The sequence below is a fragment of the Amblyomma maculatum genome, chromosome 6 (assembly GCF_055883805.1).
Source record: "Amblyomma maculatum isolate TAMU_Amacu chromosome 6, ASM5588380v1, whole genome shotgun sequence".
NCBI lineage: Eukaryota > Metazoa > Arthropoda > Arachnida > Ixodida > Ixodidae > Amblyomma > Amblyomma maculatum.
The window spans coordinates 56,055,982-56,077,615 of record NC_139349.1 but is presented as its reverse complement, the minus strand read 5'-3'; the positions used below and the strand labels follow the sequence as shown (position 1 = coordinate 56,077,615).

Here is a 21,634-nt window from a genome sequence, read left to right as displayed (position 1 = left end):
ACGGAGCTCATGCTGATCGCGTCCCACTTGTCTTGGCCCGGGTAACCATACCTGAGAGTGGCCAACTCCTGTCGTCCTCCTGGAGCACGTATTCAGCACGCACGTTGGGCGCCATGCTGGGTAGAAACGCACCTGAAAATCTGGCGTTTCTGCCGTTGCCTAGTCACCTGCTGGCCTGACCCAAGCGCCTGTGGACACCGGGCGTTCCTTGCACATTGAGCCCAGGCAACCATGAGCATCCGCATTGATTTCATTCTTGTAGCGTCCGGTGACTTTTACGTGTTTGTGTTCATCTTCGTCTTGTTTGTTAAGCTCATTATTTGTTATTTGTTGTAATAGTCTAACGTTTCTGTATAAAAATATATGTTCCTAGATTGACCGGTCTGGTTGTGTGTTTGATGTCACCAAATGAGCCCTTCGAGAGGTGAGTTTTTAAGAACCTCATCATAATGGTTCAGTAGCCGAGCGAACTAACAATTGGGCCACAGCTACAGGGCATGTCCCGCAACAATTCTTCAATTGGTGCCGAGACAATTCTTTGTTTTCACAAATGAGCAGGGAATACGCGCTTATACAACAATTTTTGGCATAATTCACGCGAATGAGGAAGCTAAGAGGACAACGAACAAGGAACGGTGTTTTGTCACCCGGCGTCAAACACGCGCGGAACGTGGACGGGAGCACAAGATTAGAAGACGACACAACGAGCTCATTGTGTCGTCTCGTTGACAGTGCTCGTTGTGTCGTCTTCTAATCTTGTGCTGCCGTCCACGTTCCGCGCTGTTACCTCAAGATGCATAACCAAGCTGCTATTATGTCAAACACGCAACGTCGCAAAGGGCATGAAAAATTGAGTCCAACAAATCTACTACCAAAATGGCGGGCGGCTCCTGGCAAGCATGCATTGTTTCTCACAGCTTGCTACGAACAAGTCTACGAGTAGTTTGGACGTCATTCTGGAAAAAAAAAGAACTAGTTTTTACACCATGCGGCAGAGCCTAATGCGTCGCAAACTAGCGCTAAAAGTTATGTTGCGTTTTTTTGTTGTTGTTTTTTTAACGATTTTGCACTGATTCAAGTGTGCTGATGATATATGCTTGGTGTGTACTCCACATAGCAGATGCGTATTGTAGAGCTTTGGTCTGATAAGCGATTTGTACGTGAGAAGCTTAGCATTCTGAGGAGACGTCGCAGATGACACTTCAAAACTCTCAATGATAGGTTAGTGGATGTGACGATGCTGTTCACGTGTGCACCAGGAGAGATCCTGCCACAAGGTGATGCCTATGTACTTGCATGAATGTACAGATTCTAAGAGGATGTTAGCAACTGAGTATGTGTAGTATGGATTACGTCGGCGATGAAAAGACACGAGTTTGCATTTAAGGGGATTAAGGCATGATATCCTGTATTATCGCCAGCATGGCTTCCGAAAGGGACTGTCCACAACTGCCCAACTGATAGAAATAGTTCATGACCTCGCAGAAACAATAAATTCACGTGGTCAAACAGACATTATATACCTTGACTTTGCGAAAGCATTTGATAAATTTCACACCAAAAATTGTTATATAAGGTTAATGCGGTCTTTAAAAATCAAAAACTCGCACAATGGTTTCCCGCGTATATATCCTCTCATGAACAGTATGTATTTGTTAGAGGTTGTGAATCTAACATTCTTCCTGTTGCTTCTGGTGTGCCGCAGGGTACCGTTTTAGGCCCACAGCTCTTTCTCATCTTCATTAATGATTTGCAAAGTAGCATTGGTGTTCCAATAAGACTTTTTGCCGACGACTGCGTGATGTACAGTAGCGTAAATACGATTGATGATCAGATTAAATTAAATTTATGCCTACAAAGAATAGTCAAATGGTGTAACGACTGGCAGATGGAGTTAAACCTAAAAAAGTCTGTGTTCATGTCAGTAACTAGGAAAAAGAATGTTCTCAATTTCAATTATCAAATAAATGGTTACATGCTAGAAAGAGTTGATCAGTATAAATACCTAGGCATAACTTCTACATCAGACCTACGATGGAATACACACACTGAAAATGTCATTTCCAAAGCTTTTAAAACACTATGGTACCTGCGACGCACTATGCACAGTGCTACCCCGGATGTAAAGTGCCTGGCTTACAAAACCCTAGTCAGACCAATTATCGAATATGCTAAAGTAGTATGGGATCCTCACACAGCAACTAATTGTCACAAGCTAGATAGGATTCAGCGACTCGCTGCAAGGTTTATCTATAATAAATATCGCCGTAACCATTCTTCAACAGACCTCTGCCAACAACCCCAACTACCAATGCTAGAAAGAAGAACCAGGTATGAAATACTACAAACTATTTACCTCATTATCAATAATTATCTAAAAATTATAAATCAGATTACTTTGAGATCAAAACTAATGAGACGTCAAGGCATCGTCATAATAGGTCCATCCCATTGCTGGCTATAAAAAATAATTGCTTCAAGTTTAGTTATTTTCCGCGAACTTGTAAGGACTGGAACTCTTACAGATTCTGCTGTTCAATCTTCATCATTATGTGAATTTGTACGCCATTTAGAAAATTTCATCTATGGCACTAGCACAGGACGATGAGGTCATATTGCTGTTGTGTAAGATGGCTGTTCCGATTTTTGTGTGATGCATTTTTGTTTTGTTTGTGTGTGTATTCAGAAATGATTCTTGATTGACTATTGATTATCATCGTGTTCTGTATTGCTCATCTTTTTGTTTTGTATTTTCCACTCCTGTCACAGCCCCTTATGATGGCTGATAGTATAAATGAATGAATGAATGAATGAATAAAGGGACACTAGCCAGTCATCACACTACGCATGCATGCGGTTAAGATCATTTTGAAGCAGCGCTTGATCAGACATGTTAGTTATTGTGCGATGTGCACACAATTCATTAATCGCGTTGAATGCGTTGCAATCGCTCTGAAAAATTTTGAGGACACTGGAATTCGTCATTCTCTTTAAAACCTCCCTTCTTTCTCTTTCGATGTGTATGCAAGAGTTCCCCAAGCCACAGCAGCATGTACAAAGGTCAGCTTAACTTTCTGTTCTTCACTTAAGGACCTGTCTCTCACTCCTCTCTACAAACACGAAACACTGTGTCAGCACGAACTTTTTTGCGAATTAATTTTTTCTTTGTTGAAGCTGTGCAACAGTTGAACTGGCGTCAGGAAACGCAAGTCTGCTATGAAAACTAAGATGTGCTTTGGTCACTCTGAAAACCCTCTGCAATAACGCCTTCAACAATGCCAAGCGATTCTTAAGCAAAGAAATAAAGAATATTATATTATGTAAGATTTATGTTTATTATCATTTGGGGCGACAATTATGACGATTCATTGCATGTTTTCATTAATAATGGGACGAATTGCAAACTGTACTATAGTACACCAATTAATACACCGCAATACCATTAGACAAATAATAAATGCAATACTGCCCTCTCTGGGCCAAAAGTGGATATAGATCGTAATATACGTGCGCAACAGAGACGAGACAAAGAGGAGAAGTGGACAACGACGGCGCAGACCACTGCGCCGTCGTTGTCCACTTCTCCTCTTTGTCTCGTCTCTGTTGCCCAAGTATATTACTGTCCATCATGGTTCACCAACTTGCCCAATCAGCCGTTCTTCTGGGTATAGATCAACTTGATGAGACTAGAAAAATATTTTAAATACAACCTTTCCTGGGTTCTTTTCAAAACTAGGCCACTGTGAAAAAGACTTCTCCTGATCACTCTCGAAAAGAAGGTCGCCTTCAGCCACGTATTCTGCTCGTTTCCTCCGTAATAAAGGCAAAATTAATATCGATTCAGGCTTCGATAACGTGTTTAACACCTAATACTCGCTTTTACAGTCTTCGTTCTCAAAGCAAAACTGGTGCGAATAAAGCAATAATCTCAGAGAGTTCTCAATCTCCATTTTGTGAGAAGAGTTTGTGGCTGATAATTATAACACAGGTGACCGCTGGAGTTTTCAGCTTTAGCGCGCTACGACTGTAATGCTGACCAATAGAGCGAAAGTTGCTGTTCCATACGCGAATGAAAAAAATGAAGCCACCAAGACAAACTGTCCTTCCATGCCTAACTGCGATATATATTTCAAGTGGCTCCGCGAGGCCACAAGTTCTCCGAGAAACTCGACGCACGCCATTGAAATGCGATGTTATCGCGCACAAGGCGAGTAATCATCAAAATCATTCAGCTCTAACATTAAAACCAGATAGCATATGAACGAGAGAAAGGAAAAAAAAAAGGCGCAAGGACGACATGGGAGCATAAGTGATGCATACAAATGGCAGCACCAGTAACTGTTTAGTGTTCCGCAAAGATGTGTGGCAAAACGGCAGTGGCGCCATTAGAAAATCACCATCAACAACAAGTTAAACAGCACACGTGACGTTTATTGAGTGTTAGTGCAAAACTTGGGCAACCTGTTCGCCCTGCTTGAAATCAAGTGGAGAGCACAAGTCACAGAGGGTGGCAGGTGGGTCGCAGCGTCTATGCGCTAATGGTGAAGGGAAAACGTCCGCAGTTTCGTATGATGTCCTCCCGGTGACAAGCTGCTCCGGATGGAGGTTTACCACGTCAAAGCTGGTCGACTTGTGCGACTTAAGTCCGCTACGTGACTTGCTTCCATCGTAAAGTCATATGGCATTGGTCACAGTCAGGGCGCCATGTTCCTTAGCACGAGCGCAGTTCCTCCTTCGTCTCGCTTGGTCACATACAGCCTGCCCTCAACATGTATACGTCGTTGTTGACAGGAAGCAAGGAAGCTTGTTTCAAACTGAGTACATTTCTAAGCGTTCATGCCGAGAGCCTGGTTTCCCTTGTGCAATGCACCTTGTGGCTTTCGCCTTGCTAGAAACCGCTCATATTTTAACTTTTTCGTTTCTTAAGCTGAAGTTTTCTAAAAGGCATGCGGTAAAACATTCTAGTGGTCCAAAAAGAAATAAAAACGATAGGTCAACAAAGTCATGACGTGTTCAAAAGACGACCTGACGTACTAGAGACTCGTCTATGGGCGCAATTCCAGTTATCAGATCTAGCGTCATCTAGTTGATGATCATCGACAGTAAGGAATATTGAAAAATGATACTGTTATCTGTTACTGATGCGGAAGACCACAGAAACTAAAAAAAAAGCATTACTATAATGTACCTCTAATGCTGATGTCATAGTTCCGCAAAACAAAAACGCTTTCCCGATGTCCCACATTGCTAAACGCTGAGAAAATGAGAATACTTCGTATTCTGACAGCAGAGGTGTGCTCTCGTAGGACCGTGAGTACATCGATTTTTGTTTTTGTTTTTTTTTATGATCTGCCGAAATATCTGAGAGCTTAGAATGAGTGAGAATCCTTCTGGAACTGATAGACTGTATACACAACTCGTGCATAGTAACGAAATGACTCAAATGTTGGTGGCGTTGTTCCGCATGCCAACCGAAATTACACTAACAAACTTACTGTCAGAACAAAATAAGCCAAAATCAAACTGCTCATAAATACCTGGGCTCGAAGCCGCACAGCAGTAGACGCGTGCTGTCCAATGGCAACGAAAAGATGCACCTGTCTTTGTTCGGGACCTACTTTTTACCTTACCTGCAAACAAGAAGATGCACCGTCCCTGTCTCCACAAAACGGCCTGTTAAACACATCGGCTGGCCTGGCTTTTCTTTGGTGCTCCGCTACTTATTGGCAAACGCGCTCAAAAGTTCAACTCCTCTTAAAGCACATTTCCATGTTGTTCAAGCTGTGATAAAGGAAGGAACAAAGTAAATGCCCAAGTGTTCACAGCCGGCTACGCGAACACAGAAGCGCGCAGGGCGCAGACGACCGGTACACGTCCGTCCCAACGTCTTCACTCTTTCCTAGACAGCCGTATCCTGAGGAGGATGTAAGCGATCAGCCTACAGATGGCTTCGTAGGCGAGCAGCGCCAGCACCAGAACGTGGAACTTCTTGTCCGAGGCGCCGGCGAACTCGAGGAACTGTGCGGGGTCCTCGTAGAGGCAGATGAACTGGTCGCACTCGAGACGCTCGCGACCGTACCCGTACACCGACAGCAGGAAGCCGTTGTAGCCGTAATAGATGTAAGAGATGTCCGTCAGCCAGCGAGCGTACTTCGTCAGCAGATGCGCCGGCACGAAGAAGCCACAGAAGAAGAAGGCCGGCGATACGATAGGTAAGGCCAGGAATACCGCCGTCTGCGCAAGAAAGGCGCGAAAGAAATATTCGTTAGAAAGGGAAACAATAGACTCGTAATGGACTCGTGTTACGCCGAATAGGTGAGCAGCGGCTCATCACGACGGCAGAGCTGACATTATTGCCAAGATATCAGAGTGAGACGATACAGGTAGCTTTGCGCGATCCAGTTGTTAAAGGCTACAAAAGAAAATTTGAAGTGATGCTCAATGCTGGGATCCCGAGAAACAGTCATTAATCAGCATTGGTAGGCATCCTTGATTTTTAGTGGAATTCACTAAATTAGTGAATTAGTGGAATTAGTGGTTCGAATATCACAGTCATAGCGGTAAGGTTCGAAAAAGTACAAAAGGATATTTCGCCATAGAGTCCGCAGCAGGGATTCGCTCTGGCTTTATTGATTATTTTGCAGTAAGGTCCAGTCATATATGGGTACCAAACACTGATTTCTGTAAAACAGCAACGTGCCCTCATGAACGTTTAGTGCAATAGCAATGATGATGGCGTGTCTACAGTATATTAAAAAAAAAACTTAAGAATCAAAATGTTCATCAGTAAAAACTGTGCCCGCAGAACAAATATAAAGTCTTCATCGTGATCTACTGCACTGGCACAGGCTGCAAGAGAACAATACGGTAGTCTTTTAAGGCGTCCTATTTCTGTGAGTAACACGCAGCCATCAAGAATTGATGAATTCAGTTTCACATTACAGTTTCATCTGTGGCTATTGCGGTGCATCTAGAAGGTGCCTAAAACGCGGTGGCAGGCGTGCAATTTTTACCGGACTTGTCCTGAAAACAGCACAAGGCAGGAGGAGGACAAAAATATGTGCGAATTTTATAAATTTACAAAAGTAGGGACCGAAAAGCTTAGAGCTTAGTGTGGTCTGATATCCCGCAGCAACAGATGAAGGCATCTCATTTAGTGTAATGCCTTCAGGCACCGCTGAGAGATTTCACTTGGCAGTAGGGAATTTCGCCCTGTCCTTCCTGGCGGTGGCTGCTGGGAAATGTTATTTTTATTGCTGTTCTCTTGCCCACAGTAATTATGTCCTTCTCCAAACGGTTTGTCTTCATCATGTGTTCCTACCAACTCACTCAAATTGCCACATTTTTGTACAGAGAGCTTTAGGGATGCCCTACTCCGTAGACAAAGTGGAATTTGACCACAGCTTTTTGGTGCACGCTAGCCGCTTACGTGTGGCATATCACGTCGGCTTTTTTTTTTTTTCCAATATGCATTGATGTGATAGAAGTGTCAGTGAAAAAAATATATTTTCAGCAATGATTGTGTTTACCTTTTATCGTACCATGTTCATGTGCTCTCACTTCTCTTTCCTAAAGGTACAGTCTGCCATACACACACACGCACACACACAATCACCTTCGCTTAGCCGCTTTAAAGATGAATGCCATATCCACAAATTTATTTGTAGCCTCTGGTTAATAGCATTTCAAAGCTCAGAAATGTGGGGAAATATCAGTAATTAAAAGCAACAGCTTGCTTTTTTTAAAAGCACGCCTCCTTTTTCATCTTTCTTTCATCGGTAAAAAAAAAAAGCCATAAGAAAATGCGAATATCTTCATCAGCACTTTTGCTTGTTCTTTTGCTGCTCCAGCTAAATCTGAAAGAGTCCGGGCTACGATTTCAGCACTCTTACAAATCTCCACCTTTCAACAAGAAGTGAGAGCCATTGCACCTTTTTCTTTTTCTTGCCTTATCAGAGCTGCTGAGTGAGGGAGGCGCCGCAAATCATTGCATATAATTTTATGCAGCAGGCGACGCAATTAGCACTACTTTATGAAAGAAAAATAAGACTGCAGCTATGCTTCGATTTTTGACATTTTGAAGCTTATCGTTGCGGCAGCAACTAAGCGACGGCTCGCCATCTCACCTGCAGCTTGGATACTGCAGAGACGATGAGCCCCATGGCCTGCGACACAGAGCAGATCTGCACACAGAAGAGCAGGAGACCCGCCACTCGCCACAGCTCCATCGGCTGACCCGTCGGATAGTACACGATGGCGATGAGCAGGCCGTTCGGTATGACCTGCATGGGAGTGGTTCAGCATGGCACGATCAACACCGGTGAAGTTGTGACGGCAAGCTGGTGCTTATAAGGCACAGCCTGCGAGCTAGGGCATTCAGAACTTAATAACATGGTGCGGTGGATAACGTGTGTGGTGCCTCATTGTGCTAGCCTCCTAAAAATGGTCGTTGATACAGTATGTCTTCGAAAGTGATGGGCACAATAGTGAAGTTTATACACCCTTCGATCGATCCCGTTTGCCTAATAATACGGGAACCGCATTATCTACTTGAGAATATCGGTTAAACCACCGAAACCGCACGCCTTTCCATTCATATTGTATCTTTTTGCGAGAGGGGACATTTGTTTTCTGGTCGGAATATATAGCATGGCATGTACCTCACGGATGATTAGAACCAAAGAAAAAGTACGTCTGTATTTGAAAAATTATGCGAAACATGAAAACCGTATTCCATGAACTGTAGGTTACATGTTTCCCCTGTTTCATTACAGATTAGATCCTGACACGTGACTCTCAGAAGGCACAGTACATTCATGCGTCGTGACTTGCTGTTTTCGTTCGGTAGTAAGTTCGGCTGCAGAGCTTAAACCTGGGTTTAAACCCGGTTGCGGCGGCCGCATTTCAACGGAAGTGCGGATCAAAATGCACCCGCGTTCTGTACGATGGCAGTGCACGTTAAAGATCATCAGGAGGGCTAAATTATACCAGAGCCATGCATTAAGGCACCCTGCATAGTCGGAGTCATATAGGGGCGTTAAAACTCCCGTATCATACCATAACATTGCATATCATACCATACCATAACATACCATACCATACCATACCATACCATACAATACAATACTATAACATACCACACCCATACCATACCTTACCGTACCGTACCGTACCATACCATACCATACCGTACCATACCATACCATACCATACCATACCATACCATACCATACCATACCATACCATACCATACCATACCATACCATACCATACCATACCATACCATACTATACCATACCATACCATACCATCATAGCATGCCATATAATGCCATAGTGTTTTATATTTATGTGACTTACAGCCGTTTATAATAGCCAGTGGAATCTTTCATAGCAAAAAGCACGAATGAAGACCAGTGCGCAAAATAAAGCACTATTCCGTGCATGCGGAGCAAAATACCTGCTAGCGAATATAAAAAGTTCAATCTAATAATCTTCCTGAACGGCTGTATCAGGACAAATTCACAGCAGTCTTCATTGTATTTATTCTGTGAGCTGATTCATAAAACTCACTTTCGTCCCGGCTCGTGGTAAGAAAATTTCCGAGCTGAATAGACTGATAATCACATTTCACAAATTATAAGGAAGCCAGAAGGAAACAACTCACCAGAAAGGGGATCTCCGTGACGTAGTTCGCTAAGTAGAAAACTTTCAGGCTGTACCAGCAATTTCTTTGTTCCCTCATTAAAACCGAGATGTTCACGGGAACTGCATCGACAAGAAAAAAAGGAAACAGACATTGAAAAAAAAAATAACAGAGTGAAGCTTACTAACTTAGCGCAATAATGAGTAAAATCAGACTGGCATTTGCGGCTAAGGGGGTCTGTAGTGGCAGGCTCGTTGTGGCATCTCTAAGCTACAGTGCATACTCGGCGTTGATCCGGTTCGACCGCGTACCCCGTAGGTAATGTCGGTCTGGAGGATGCAAGCGACGAGGACGATAGTACTGGCAAAAGCATATTAAGCATGAAATAATTTTAGCGTCCACTTTCGGCGTGCCGCCGAAGAACAGGGTGCCGAACCGGAAAAGAACATAGAAGTGGCTTGAATGAGAACCTAAACGCTAAACGAACTTTCGATTGTTAATAAGCCCGTTATACTTTGTGGCACGGGCAGAGGCTCTTTATTTTTCTTTCCTTTTGAATGCCTTAGCATAATATGTCATCCCATATTGCCTACAATCTGCGCTGCTGCTACGGCTGCGCAGACCTCAACAAGTTCTTTCAATCCGCTCTGATTTCATTGCGCTATTTGAAAAGGCACTAAAGTTATCTTACTTCAAGGTGGGTACCTCAAACGCACTGTCCGCATTTTTCCTCTGTAATTGTGATGTGACGCTGACTCCGTCTATGTATGCCCCCTGTTTGGTTCTTCATTTAAAGTCACAAACACTTACTTCTCTCTTTCCAAGAATGGTGAAACTTAAAATCCCCTTTCATGACTTTTGCAACGCGCACTTGAAATATGTATGGACATATTTTGAGAAGCTGTCAATTCACGCACTAGCGCTTCTTGTTCATTCAAGTAAAATAAATGTAGCAAACAATACCAAACGCAACGAATACCCCTTCATGTCAGAGAGTCTTGAAATGTAAAATACTGACGCCTCTTGGAAGTGACATGAAACGATGACAAAATTTGCACACAGCAGAATGTCCTTAATGCATGTGGATTTCAATGGGGATCCTAACAGCTTCCAAATAAATTTGAATGTAATCAACGACCGGAATACGCTAGAGCGCTGTGAACTTCATACTGCTTATGCACTTTGGAAGCTTTGTATTGCCAATGCCAACTAGAGGTTAAGATTCTCGTTATTTAAAAGGCAAAACCGGTGTCAAATGAACATTTTTTACATCAGCTCTTATCATTACTTACAAACTGCAGAGAACAAAGTCTATAATTTATAAAAATTCTACCCCCATTGGTAGCAGAGACTTAGACCGCCAAGCTTAATCGAAGCAGTAGTGAATGGTTCGAGTTTCTACCGCCACTGAGCTTAGCCCCTGCTCGAATACTCAGTTAACACCATCTTGTCCTATTTGTGCAACAGCAACAGCTCGATATCGCGAACACGCTTTTTTTGTGTGTGTTGGATTGCTTGTTGATCAACCACCAGCAATGTCATGGCATCGCTATCAGGCGATCAGGCACATTACGAGTAATACAGATCCAAAAGAGTTCTTTGTATGTGCCAAAAAGGAGCGATAGGTCAATAAGTAGGTTTCAAAGTAGTCCCAAGAGCTGCCATTTCCCACACACAACGTACTGAAAGTTTTGAGGGAGAACAGTATAGATGCCTTCCCTGTACTCTGCATCTATAGCTACTCCAATCTAGTGTCCATGGCATTCAGGCAACCCACATTCGTAGTCACTTACAGGTACCCTTTAAATGACGTCATATTGGTCGTGCCCGCTCATACACGCGATTTTAAATGATTTCGCGCGCTCTGCGCTTTATGGGGCTCCAGGACACCTACCGTTGCAAACAGAAGAGGAATGTACGCCGCGATTCAACCATCAGCAGCAGCTAAGGTGAGTATAAATTGAGCGGAACGTTAACAGCATCATGAAGAATGCGTCAGCGAGATGCGTTCTGCTCAACATGCCAAAAGATACGATACAGTGCTCTATAGGGCGCGCTCAAAAATGGAAACAGCGTGATATTTGATGACCCGTGTCCATGTCGTCACTCACAGACAATGACGGCGGGCAGGATCGTCTGGAAGACGCAGATGCAGCACATGGAAAAGAACATGGTGGCGTTGTTCATCACCGTGCTCGCCTTGTTGCCGATGTCGTAGTACAGTATCACCAGCATAAGTGCAAATCCCACGTATGACACGACACGGAGAGGTGTGGCTACCTGCATCGATGTCAAGCAAGAAAGCACCCGTGCACAGCCTTCGTACAGGGTACGTATCTCACAGAAAAGCGTCAGCACGTGTTTCTTATATAGCTTTTTTTAATAGCTCTCCTTTTCTTCGCCATAACATTGTCAGTGGTCATGTGCGTTAGAATACAGCTAGAACATGTTAACTAGCAAGCTACCTATCTATTATAACATTGCTAACTTTCCAACTATTCCTGTTAGGCTCTTTATGCATTGCTGTTAGACTGCATTTACTGACAGGCTCGAAAGCCAGTGCCGTAAGCAATGTCTATATCAGTTTGCAGATTTTCGAAAACAGACAGGTTCGCTTTGCGGGACTGCAGCCCATAAATTCAGTGCATTTCAGTGGTCGCATGCATGGCTCTTTCGAATATCTGAAAGCTAATATGGGTATTATTTGCTGCTGCTTTCAAGCCTGTCTGTAACTAAATAGCCTAGGGTAATAGTTACAAGGTTATCTGCGTAATATCATTGTCACACGGGCATTTCGAAGGCCTTTCAACCGATAGTCAATCTCAAAGGCCTTTGAGCGTTGCCACGCGTGCGGTTTCAATGGCCATTGATTGAATAGTATATCGTGTCAACGGAGCAGCTCCTAACTCAATCGAAATCTCGAAGGCCTTCGAAGTGCGGCAGCGCGCACCTTCGGACGCGGAGCGCGTAGCAATGAGCATGGGAATGAGATCAGAGCAGAATGATCGCTGAAAAGATAAGGGATTTCTAGATATTATACAGCTTATTTTTCAGGAAAAAAAAAAATGTCAGTCCTAACTTTGAAGCGTTCCAGCAAGTGCAATACCATTCTTGCCAGCGGTATAAAAACAACCAACACCACCTGCCTTAAAGGTGCATAAACACTGACAGCTTCTCTAAACCAGGTGAGTTATTTGAAGAATAAATATTAGTGCGACAATTAATAATTAATAACAATTATAACGAATGACTAATAACAACTGAAAATAAGCAATTATTATTTGCCTGCATACCTACAAAAATGGTGAAGGCGACTGTGGCGTCACATCTTGATGCGAGATAATGGAGTTCCCTCGACTGTTATCGAGTTTGCGTGTAGTAGCGGCACAACTCCATCGAGTTCGATAGCGATGGAGTACCTCAAAGGCTCTCCGATCAACAGCTTTCTAAAGAGGCTCCGTGACAGGGGTATAAGTTAATTAAGTTAACGCGCTTTAGCTGTATTCTGATGCACATGACCGCTAACAATGCAATAACCAAAAAAAAGGCGTTATTCCATTCCAGAAAGCCTATTTTTAAAATCTGCGAACACTCTTCGTTGAAAATTAGCTTGCAAATTATTGTAAGGAGTAGCGCCCGTAGAGAATAGTTCTAAATGGCATTTTTTTTTTTTGTAACTGTAACCCACTCGTTTTCAACAGAAGCCGTTAAAACAAGTAATTTCTTAATTTCCCGTTTTCGGCTCCTCGACTTTATACAAAGATGTGGCGAGAAAATTGTGAAATCAACATGTATAATCGTCAAAACGGTATTCTCTTTCTACTCAATAAAACCACACAGCGTTGTCCTCTCATACTAATGTCGCCCATTTCCTGCAGTAAATTCCGACAGCTGCGCAGTCTTGAGAAAAAAAGAAACATTCCAGCTGCCTTCCTTCTCTCTAATTCCAGCCTAAGGCAAATAAAAACCGCTGTACCGAAACAGGTTGCCTGCGGCGTAAACACATCTGTCGCAACAGATAATTAATTCCCTGCGGGTACGCGTCGCCCATGAAAACACTTTTATCACGAAAAATGCTGGCACAGTGTTTATGCTCAGCCGTCCTTGTTTACTCCCCATAAACTCCCCCAATGCTTTCTGCTGTTTGGTAGTACGTGAACGCCCGCCAGAATGTATTATTCGATAAATGTGTTTGCCCCATGAAGGTAATTGACGTTTTTTTGACAAACAATACATGGACAGAGCGTAGAGGGTGAAGAAGGCGTCTATCGTACGTGTTCTCCCGTGAAATAAGGAGTTTATTTATCAACGCATTGAAACCGATGTTCTCCTAGCATGGCCCTGTCAAGTTTGCGCAGCGATCAATTTCAGCTTGTGCGAGAATGGGGAAGGTGCTCTCTTTACTTACGTAACCCAGAGTCCATTCCTACCATTTATTACAGGGCCTAATGATTGGGTGCAAGAGTTATCGTGTACTTCAAGGCTGAAACAATGAGCGGCCCTCATCCAATGCTTTGTGGGGAGTATGCACTCGTTTTACTCTTTTGATCCTATGGCCCATAGTATGGCATTTGCTAAAATCGTAACTCAGATGGTCATCTCGCAGAATATATAAACTTCAATGTTGGTCGAATGACTGTGGTCGGCTTCTACACACTTGCTTATGGCAAGGTAACGGTCCGTTACTCGTTACCTTAAAGACCCCCGAACCGTGAGTCTTTAAGGTAATAAAGTGATGTGCTGATGTGATGAAATCACGTAAACCGGGGGAAAAAAAAAAGATAAATTAACATCGCATGCCGTTGAACGGCATGCGATGTAAGATCGCTATAGAAAGATTAAATCACTGATGTTGCCGATTCGACCAACTGCCAGCCAGAATAATGATTAATTCTTTCGTTTTTTGCTTCCTCGTTCTCAAGGCGAGCGGGAAAAGTAAACGCATGAACAGGAAATAGTGAGCCGCTTTGAATGTAGCGACACATAAATGTATTTTATCGCGCCCCAGCCGCGAGTGTTGTCGGAGGGGAGAAGGGGGTGTTTTTTGTCTCACTTTTTTTATTGACTCTGACTGTCGTTATCGCTTATGACGTCACACCACCTGTTAGACTACAGCGCACCTAGTGGGAGAAGCGCGAAACGCCCAGCGTGGCTACGCACTACACATCTGCTCGCCACATTCAGACTAAGGCTATCGGTAAGATCGCTATAGAAAGATTAAATCATTGATGTTATCGATTCGACCAGCTGCCAGACAGTATAATGATTAATTCCGCTAGAATTCTATTCGGCCTAAAATTATTACTTGTCCTCTAACCAGACAGTGTTTTGTTTGGCGCTTAAAAGTTATGCTTTCCACATAGCGTTCGAGGCGGAGAGGATGAAGCTGTAGTGAAGATCACTCTTGCAAGACTTCTTTGCTCTTCATGCTGTGAATTCCTCGCGGTCTCGCGTATTAACTGCATGACCAGCAAGCGGCTTAAATTGGGATAGTTACATTAAGCAAGCAATGTGGACAGGTTTTTTCGAACTCTTGTTCCGCCGTGTAGATAAAAAGGAAGGCGCAATAAGAGTGAACAAACAATAGAAGGTAAATACGTCAGTAGTAATAAAAGACTCCAAACCTTGTTACGGAAGACCGATAGCCAGCATCTCTTCAGGAGGATTTGGAACTGATGAAACTGGTTGACTTTGAAGGAGTACCTCTTGTTCGCCTCTGCCTTTTGCTGAAGTGAAGAACAAAAAAAAAAAACACAAGGAAACGTTTTGATATCTTACCCATGGAAGATGTCACGCAACTTAAAGAATTGTAGTTCGAAGGTAACTGCCGAGACGACGCAGAGTGGAGCGCAAAAACTCACGCGAGAGAGAATGTGAAAGATCGAATTCACCCCCCACCCTCCCCCCATTTCCGGCTGAGCCAATGAAGGCCTAGTCGTGGACAACTAGGGCAACAAAATCCGCAAGAAGCCCATCAAGGATCAGCAAACATAGGATCCGCCAGTTGCCCTGTGCCCTCAATTCAGACAACCTTGTCCGAGAACGGCACTCATTCTCTGAACTCCTTGGTTTAAGTTTTGGGACTACTCGGCGGAAAGCCGTCAACAAAAGAATATATCCCAGTCGGTAAAAGCTGCAGAAAATTGTCTGTTGTTACGACAGAATTTCTGTGCGGGTTTTGACAAGAAACCTGTTTTGACAACAAAGAGTTCTGTAGTAACATCAAAAATTTCTGTACTTACAACAGAAAAGTGCTACAAAACTACAGACAACAGAAATAGACTACAGAGAAGTGCTACAGCACTACAGACAATTCTGACGTTTATGACAAAACTACAAAATATTTTGTTGTAGTTTTACATGGTTCTGTAGTTGTTGTTGTTTTGTTTTTCGACTGAAACTTATGGTCGCGTCCACTGCTTATAATGAGACGATTTCTGCATCAAGTAATATAACTCTTCAGTGCGACCTCCACGTACGTCAGAAAATGCTACTTTTCCTCTTGCGGGGAGAGGGAGTGCGAAGCAAGTCTACCTAGCGCAGTAAACGATTCATTCGTAAACACCAACTCCATCTGTTAGTAAAGGGCGTTTCCATATCCTTTCAACCTGATGTTGATTTCACAAAAATTATTGCATTTAGCATCCGCGGGAGCACAGTTAGGGGTTTAAAACACAAAGCTCACTTTCCAGTGCTCTATCCTGGGTCCACCACAATTACAGTCTAATGGTGAAACTAATGAACAAAGCCAGTAGACGTCTGCTGAATTTTTCATTTCTTCGATTTATTACAACGTACCCCTTCTGGGTAGGTGTGTTATAGCGATACTTTAAACATTTTGAACTTAAATTTCTAACAGTTGCAATGAAAAACAACGCAATATAATGCATTTCAGAACCTCGACCACCATTCTAGCGTTTATCAAAAATCGGTCGGTCAATCAGAATTAATTAATTCACCTGCTCAGCTCAAGTGACACACGACACAACAGTGAGCTGAAAATGGCACTGAGAGGGCTTACTGTGTGCTTCCCCTCCTTACTGAAGATCAAAAAAGGTAATCGGAGATTGTGTAACGCACCTCACTTGACATGATCATACCGCCATATTTTGTCCGCGTCCCTTTTTCGGCAACAGCTCTGTCTGGTGGGGGCAGCTCGAATTCTCGACTCAGCAAGTTGCAGTAGTCACCGTAGTCCCCTGATGCCACCTCAGAAACTGCACAAAAAAAAAAAAAGAAAAAAAGAAAAAAAAAACGAATCACTCTTGAAGGACTGCATGCAAGTGGCAGAGAATGCAACGTCAGAGAAGTTCATGGTTTCTACGGAAATTTTGCTTGTCTCCGTTATATGTTAAAAACTCGGATTCTATGGTGTAAATCCTTAGTAGATAGTGTACACAGCGCCACTTAGTGGGCGTTGAGGTGCTGCTGTAAATCTTTATTTACCATCGCGATAGAAAGAATAGAAAAACGAAAGTGCAGGTACGGTGGAGCAGCACCTAAGCCCTGCCAGCAAATTGCTCCACCCGCCGACGAACTCTGTTTTATATAAAATTCATGTTGCTATTCGGGTTAACATCTCTCTGCTAGCACTTAACGTTCAATGTATACCAACATACCTTAACATGCTCGAGTGATTTGGAGGTTACCTCAGCATTTTCAACTGTATCAGGCTTTACTGAAGTGTGTTAATAATTATAAAGTTAATAATATAATGTTTATTATAAAAATATCAGCCACCACTATGTTGTGGCAGGGCATTAGTTGCTCCCTGTACAATATCGCGAAACAGTCAGTAAATTTGTTCCTTTTTTAGCACTGCGCCACATTTTTGTGTTACACCATCAGGGGTATATTAGAACGGTACTGATTTCACTTCAGTTCAAATGCGAACGAAGCTTGCTTGGCTCAATGCATTAACATTTCGATGCAGACTTTTGTTAATATTTCGTTTGTTTCCGTAGCTCACTGTAGTCGGCGGGGTTGTGGTACTGCGGGCACTGCAGGCCATGTCTCGTGAGGAAGCCCAAGAGGTCATCCACTGGACCATGGTAGATGCAGCGGCCACTGGAGACCATGTACAGCTGCGCAGAACAGGGCAAACTTAATGAATAAAAGACTGCTTTTCCACAAGATTATTAACAAATCATCTGGCACTCGCGTACCCTTCTCTTTTTTCCTTTTAGACCGCGTGCGGTACGAGGGAACCACTCCCTGTACATCGTTCCTTCCAGATCACATATAAATTGCTTCAGCTTTTCTTGTGCTCCAAGCGCTCCACTGTGCTCCAAGCGCATGGTGCATGAATTGAATGGCCTATAAGCGGTGCTTGTTAAGAGCCGCATCTCCAAGTATTTTATCCTTTTACCTCGGCGCATAAGCTTTACGAAGCGTAGAATGGATGTATCGAAGGTTGTAAGCGCTAGAGTTATCGTGTTTCACCCATTACCGACTGCACACGCTATGAAACGTGTCGTCGCCACGATCCAATCCACCGTCACGACTAATCCCGTTGGGGATGGTTTAAATACAGGGCGCTTAATTAGGCATCGCCTATTAAGATCAGAACGCGATTACGTAAATCTCGGAAACTTTTCGCATTGCGAATTCAGTAGGGCCATCTTTCTTCAGCTTGAACTAGCCAGCGTTCGCGACCTATGAGCGTGTATCTGTTTCGCAACACGAAAGTCCTAGTTTCTACTTCCATCCCCCCTCAAAGTTGCCTTGGTTTTCTGTTCCGCTTAATTATTTTCCCTTAGTTACAGAACTTTATTAATAAATTTAGCCTTAATCTGAACATTTCAAACTGCTCCTGAATTTTCCGTCAGGATTTTTCTTTCACGGCCAACGACGACAACGCCGGATTTTCTGCGACACGAGATCCTTATCGAGATCGCATTAAAGTCCCGTGAATTCGGCCATTTCATCAATATACTTATGAGAGTGGTGCTGCCACGACGTAACTGCGGGTGGCGCGGAATGTCTCATGTATCATGTCGACGAGCGCTACCATGAGCATGCACATGAAAACAGCTTGCAAAGCAAAGCCGGGATAAATAAAAATGAAAAAAGAAAACTGCGAATATTTTGTTCGAGTATTTGATTAGTCGATGCAGCATATACCCGCACTAAAGCGGGATTCAACGTTGCAGCTGGTCATTTAGCGCTTGTTTATGGGGCCTAGAGACTGCGCGTCGCGTATCCAAAAATAAAGGCTACCTCCCAGTTGTCCGTCACATCACTGTTTTCCCGGCGGTATGTGTTTGCGTGACTCACGTGTGCGCCAAATGTAGCGGGTGTAACGAACAATGCTGACCTGTCGACATTTGTCCTGAAGCTCATCACGCTGTCCTTACTCAATTGATAGTCCACATCCACGTATAAATTACGGATCGCCTGGTCTCACCCTCTAGTTCAGCCTGTTCCATCCTGGTTAAGGTAAGGCAAGTCCGCATTAGCAACAAATCTTACACAAGATAACATCAAATTGGTCCAAACTGGGCGGACTTCATGCCGCTCTTCATTACATACCCCAGCAATGCTCCAAACATGGGCTGCGTCCTACGATATAAAACTTGCTCTGTAATGTGTGAAGCCAGACTTACGGCATAGCGATGAAGTGGTGGGATCAGACAAATTCAAACCCGAACACTAGAAGGCCAAGACGTCTTCTTCTAGCGCGTGCCATGACACAGTGATATTGTTCGCAACTAAGTCGCTGACAAGGTCCTAAATTCTGAGACACCTTTAAATTGTAAAGAAAATGTAGGATATTATAAGATACAGTTAAGCACGTGTGGTGCAATTGGTCGAAGCTTCCGACGCATGGCAAAAATTTGCTTTTAAAGTACTTCCCGCATTTGCGGCGAGTAGTTAAAACTGTCTTAGAAATCAATGCATTGCGTTTTAAAAAATAACTGCCGGCAGCTGTGAAATATTGTAAGATACTCTTTTGGGACATCGTAATGATATTAGTCTAAGCTTCTTTGCGTGGCAAAATTTTGCTTCTGAAGTTATGCCTGCGCTCACAAAGAATAACTAAGACTTTCTATAGGAAACCAATAGAATGCGTTTTCAATTATTGCCAATCAACTATGCGATATAGTAAGATAATTTTATTAACGGTGGAAATAGTGCAAGCTCCGACGAGTGCCAAAATTTAGCTTCTGGAGTTTGTCCGGCGTTCACAACAAATAAACTAGCTTGTAAAGGAAAACCAATGGGGCGCATTTTGAATATAAGCCAAAAAAATAGAATTCCGAGGAAACGCTGAGAATGTAATCCATGGTTTGACGGAACGAAGTCTGGACACAGGTAGTAGTATGGCTGAACGAGTCTTGGATCACTGACCAATTGCCACAAAGCAGTTGATGTTTCGGATTGTGAACAAGGACCCCGTTGTAGTTCCGGAACGTCAACTATTTTTTTGCAATCAGTCAAGGACCCACAGCTCGTTCAAAGTCTAAGAATCTATAGATTGTTAACGCGCTGTGAATGTCTGAATAAAATTAATTAAAGAACTCTTTTCCGAGAATTCACTAAAAGTTCTAGGTATGAGTGCTGGTCTGAAGTCTTACGAGTGCACGCATATTGCTCAATCCGACTCTACATCTACCACTGCGTGCCCACAACAAGACTCTAGAGGCGCGGGCTATCTTCTACAAACCTACAAACGTGGATGTATACCGGTTTACCGGACGCCTCCTGCGCAGGTGACGTGGCCGCGATTGCCCCTCGCTGTCAATGCCCTTGCGCAGGGGTCTCCGGTAAACCGGTATAGGTAAAGGTATAGGTCTACATTCGTTCGTCTCCGCTGTGCTTTTAAAAAGCCTCTACCTACAGCCCAGGAGACGACCGGTACAGCTTATACTCTGTGTTACTATGTCTCCGCTCTGCTAAGTCTCTCTAGTGGAGACAATCGCGGACATTGCGCCTGCCTAGGAGGATTCCGGTAAACCGGTATACGTTTAAGTTAGTACGTTTCCGCTATGCTAAAAACCTCTATTAAACATACCAGAGATGTACTAATGTAGCCGTACACCAGTTTGCCAGGCGCCTCCTGCGCAGGCGCAGTGGTACCAATTGCCTCCCCCTCTGTCAATGCGCATTTGCAGGATGCGTCCGGTAAACCGGTATACGTCTACGTTGCTACGTCTCCACTTTGCTCCATCTTATTAGTGGGGGCCATCGTGGACACTGCGCCTTCATACGAGGATTCCGGTAAACCGGTGTACGTCTACGCTAGTACGACACGCGCTATCATATATCTATCATACCGAATACGTACTAACACAGACGTACACCGGTTTACCGGACTCCTCCTGCGCATGCGTGATGGCCGCGATTGCCCCAACTCCCTCAATTCTCGTGCGCAGAAGGGTCCGGTAAACCATATACGTCTATGTTACTACGTCTCCGCTGTGCTAAATCTCACTAGAGGAGGCCATCGCGGGACGCTGAGCCTGCCTAGGAAGGCTCCTGTACGTCTCTAATTAGTACATATCCGCTATGCTAAAAACCTCTATTTGACATAGCAGACTTACTAACGTAGACGTATACCAGTTTACCGGATGCCTCCTGAGCATGCATGATGGCCGCCATTGTCCTCACCCCTGTAAATGCGCGTGCCCAGGAGGTGACCGATAAACCGCATATGTCTACGTTACTACGTCACCGCTTGGCTAAATATCTAGCAAGTGGGAGCCACTTCCGACACTGCACCTGCCTAGGAGGGTTCCTATACGTCTACGTTAGTACGTCTCCGCTATTCTAAAAGTCCCTATTTATTAGAGATTTACCTTGCCGGAGACGTACTGACGTAGACGTATACCAGTTTACCGTACCCCTCCCAAGCAGGCGCAGTGGCCGCGATTGCACTACTCCTGGCAATGCACGTGCGCAAGAGGGGTCCGGAAAACCGGTATACTTCAACGTCACTACCTCTCCGGCAAGTTAATCTCTCTTATTAGAGAGATTTAGCTCTCAGTTC

General features: G+C 43.8%; 1 protein-coding gene across 2 annotated transcripts in view; it reads right to left on the bottom strand.

Moving 5' to 3' along the window:
* Positions 1 to 4,416: 4,416 nt before the first annotated feature.
* The window catches only part of LOC146185799 (ATP-binding cassette sub-family G member 1-like), a 64,622-nt gene continuing 47,404 nt past the window's right edge, over positions 4,417 to 21,634 (bottom strand). For both annotated transcript variants that reach the window (XM_084606738.1, XM_084606737.1), the window contains 7 exons: positions 17,615 to 17,729; positions 16,726 to 16,862; positions 15,270 to 15,371; positions 11,757 to 11,925; positions 9,667 to 9,767; positions 8,127 to 8,282; positions 4,417 to 6,234 (listed from right to left, as the gene is read on the bottom strand). In XM_084606738.1, the coding sequence (XP_084462864.1) occupies positions 5,890 to 6,234; positions 8,127 to 8,282; positions 9,667 to 9,767; positions 11,757 to 11,925; positions 15,270 to 15,371; positions 16,726 to 16,862; positions 17,615 to 17,729 (1,125 nt within the window). In that variant the 3' untranslated portion in view covers positions 4,417 to 5,889. The remainder of the gene's footprint in view (positions 6,235 to 8,126; positions 8,283 to 9,666; positions 9,768 to 11,756; positions 11,926 to 15,269; positions 15,372 to 16,725; positions 16,863 to 17,614; positions 17,730 to 21,634) is intronic.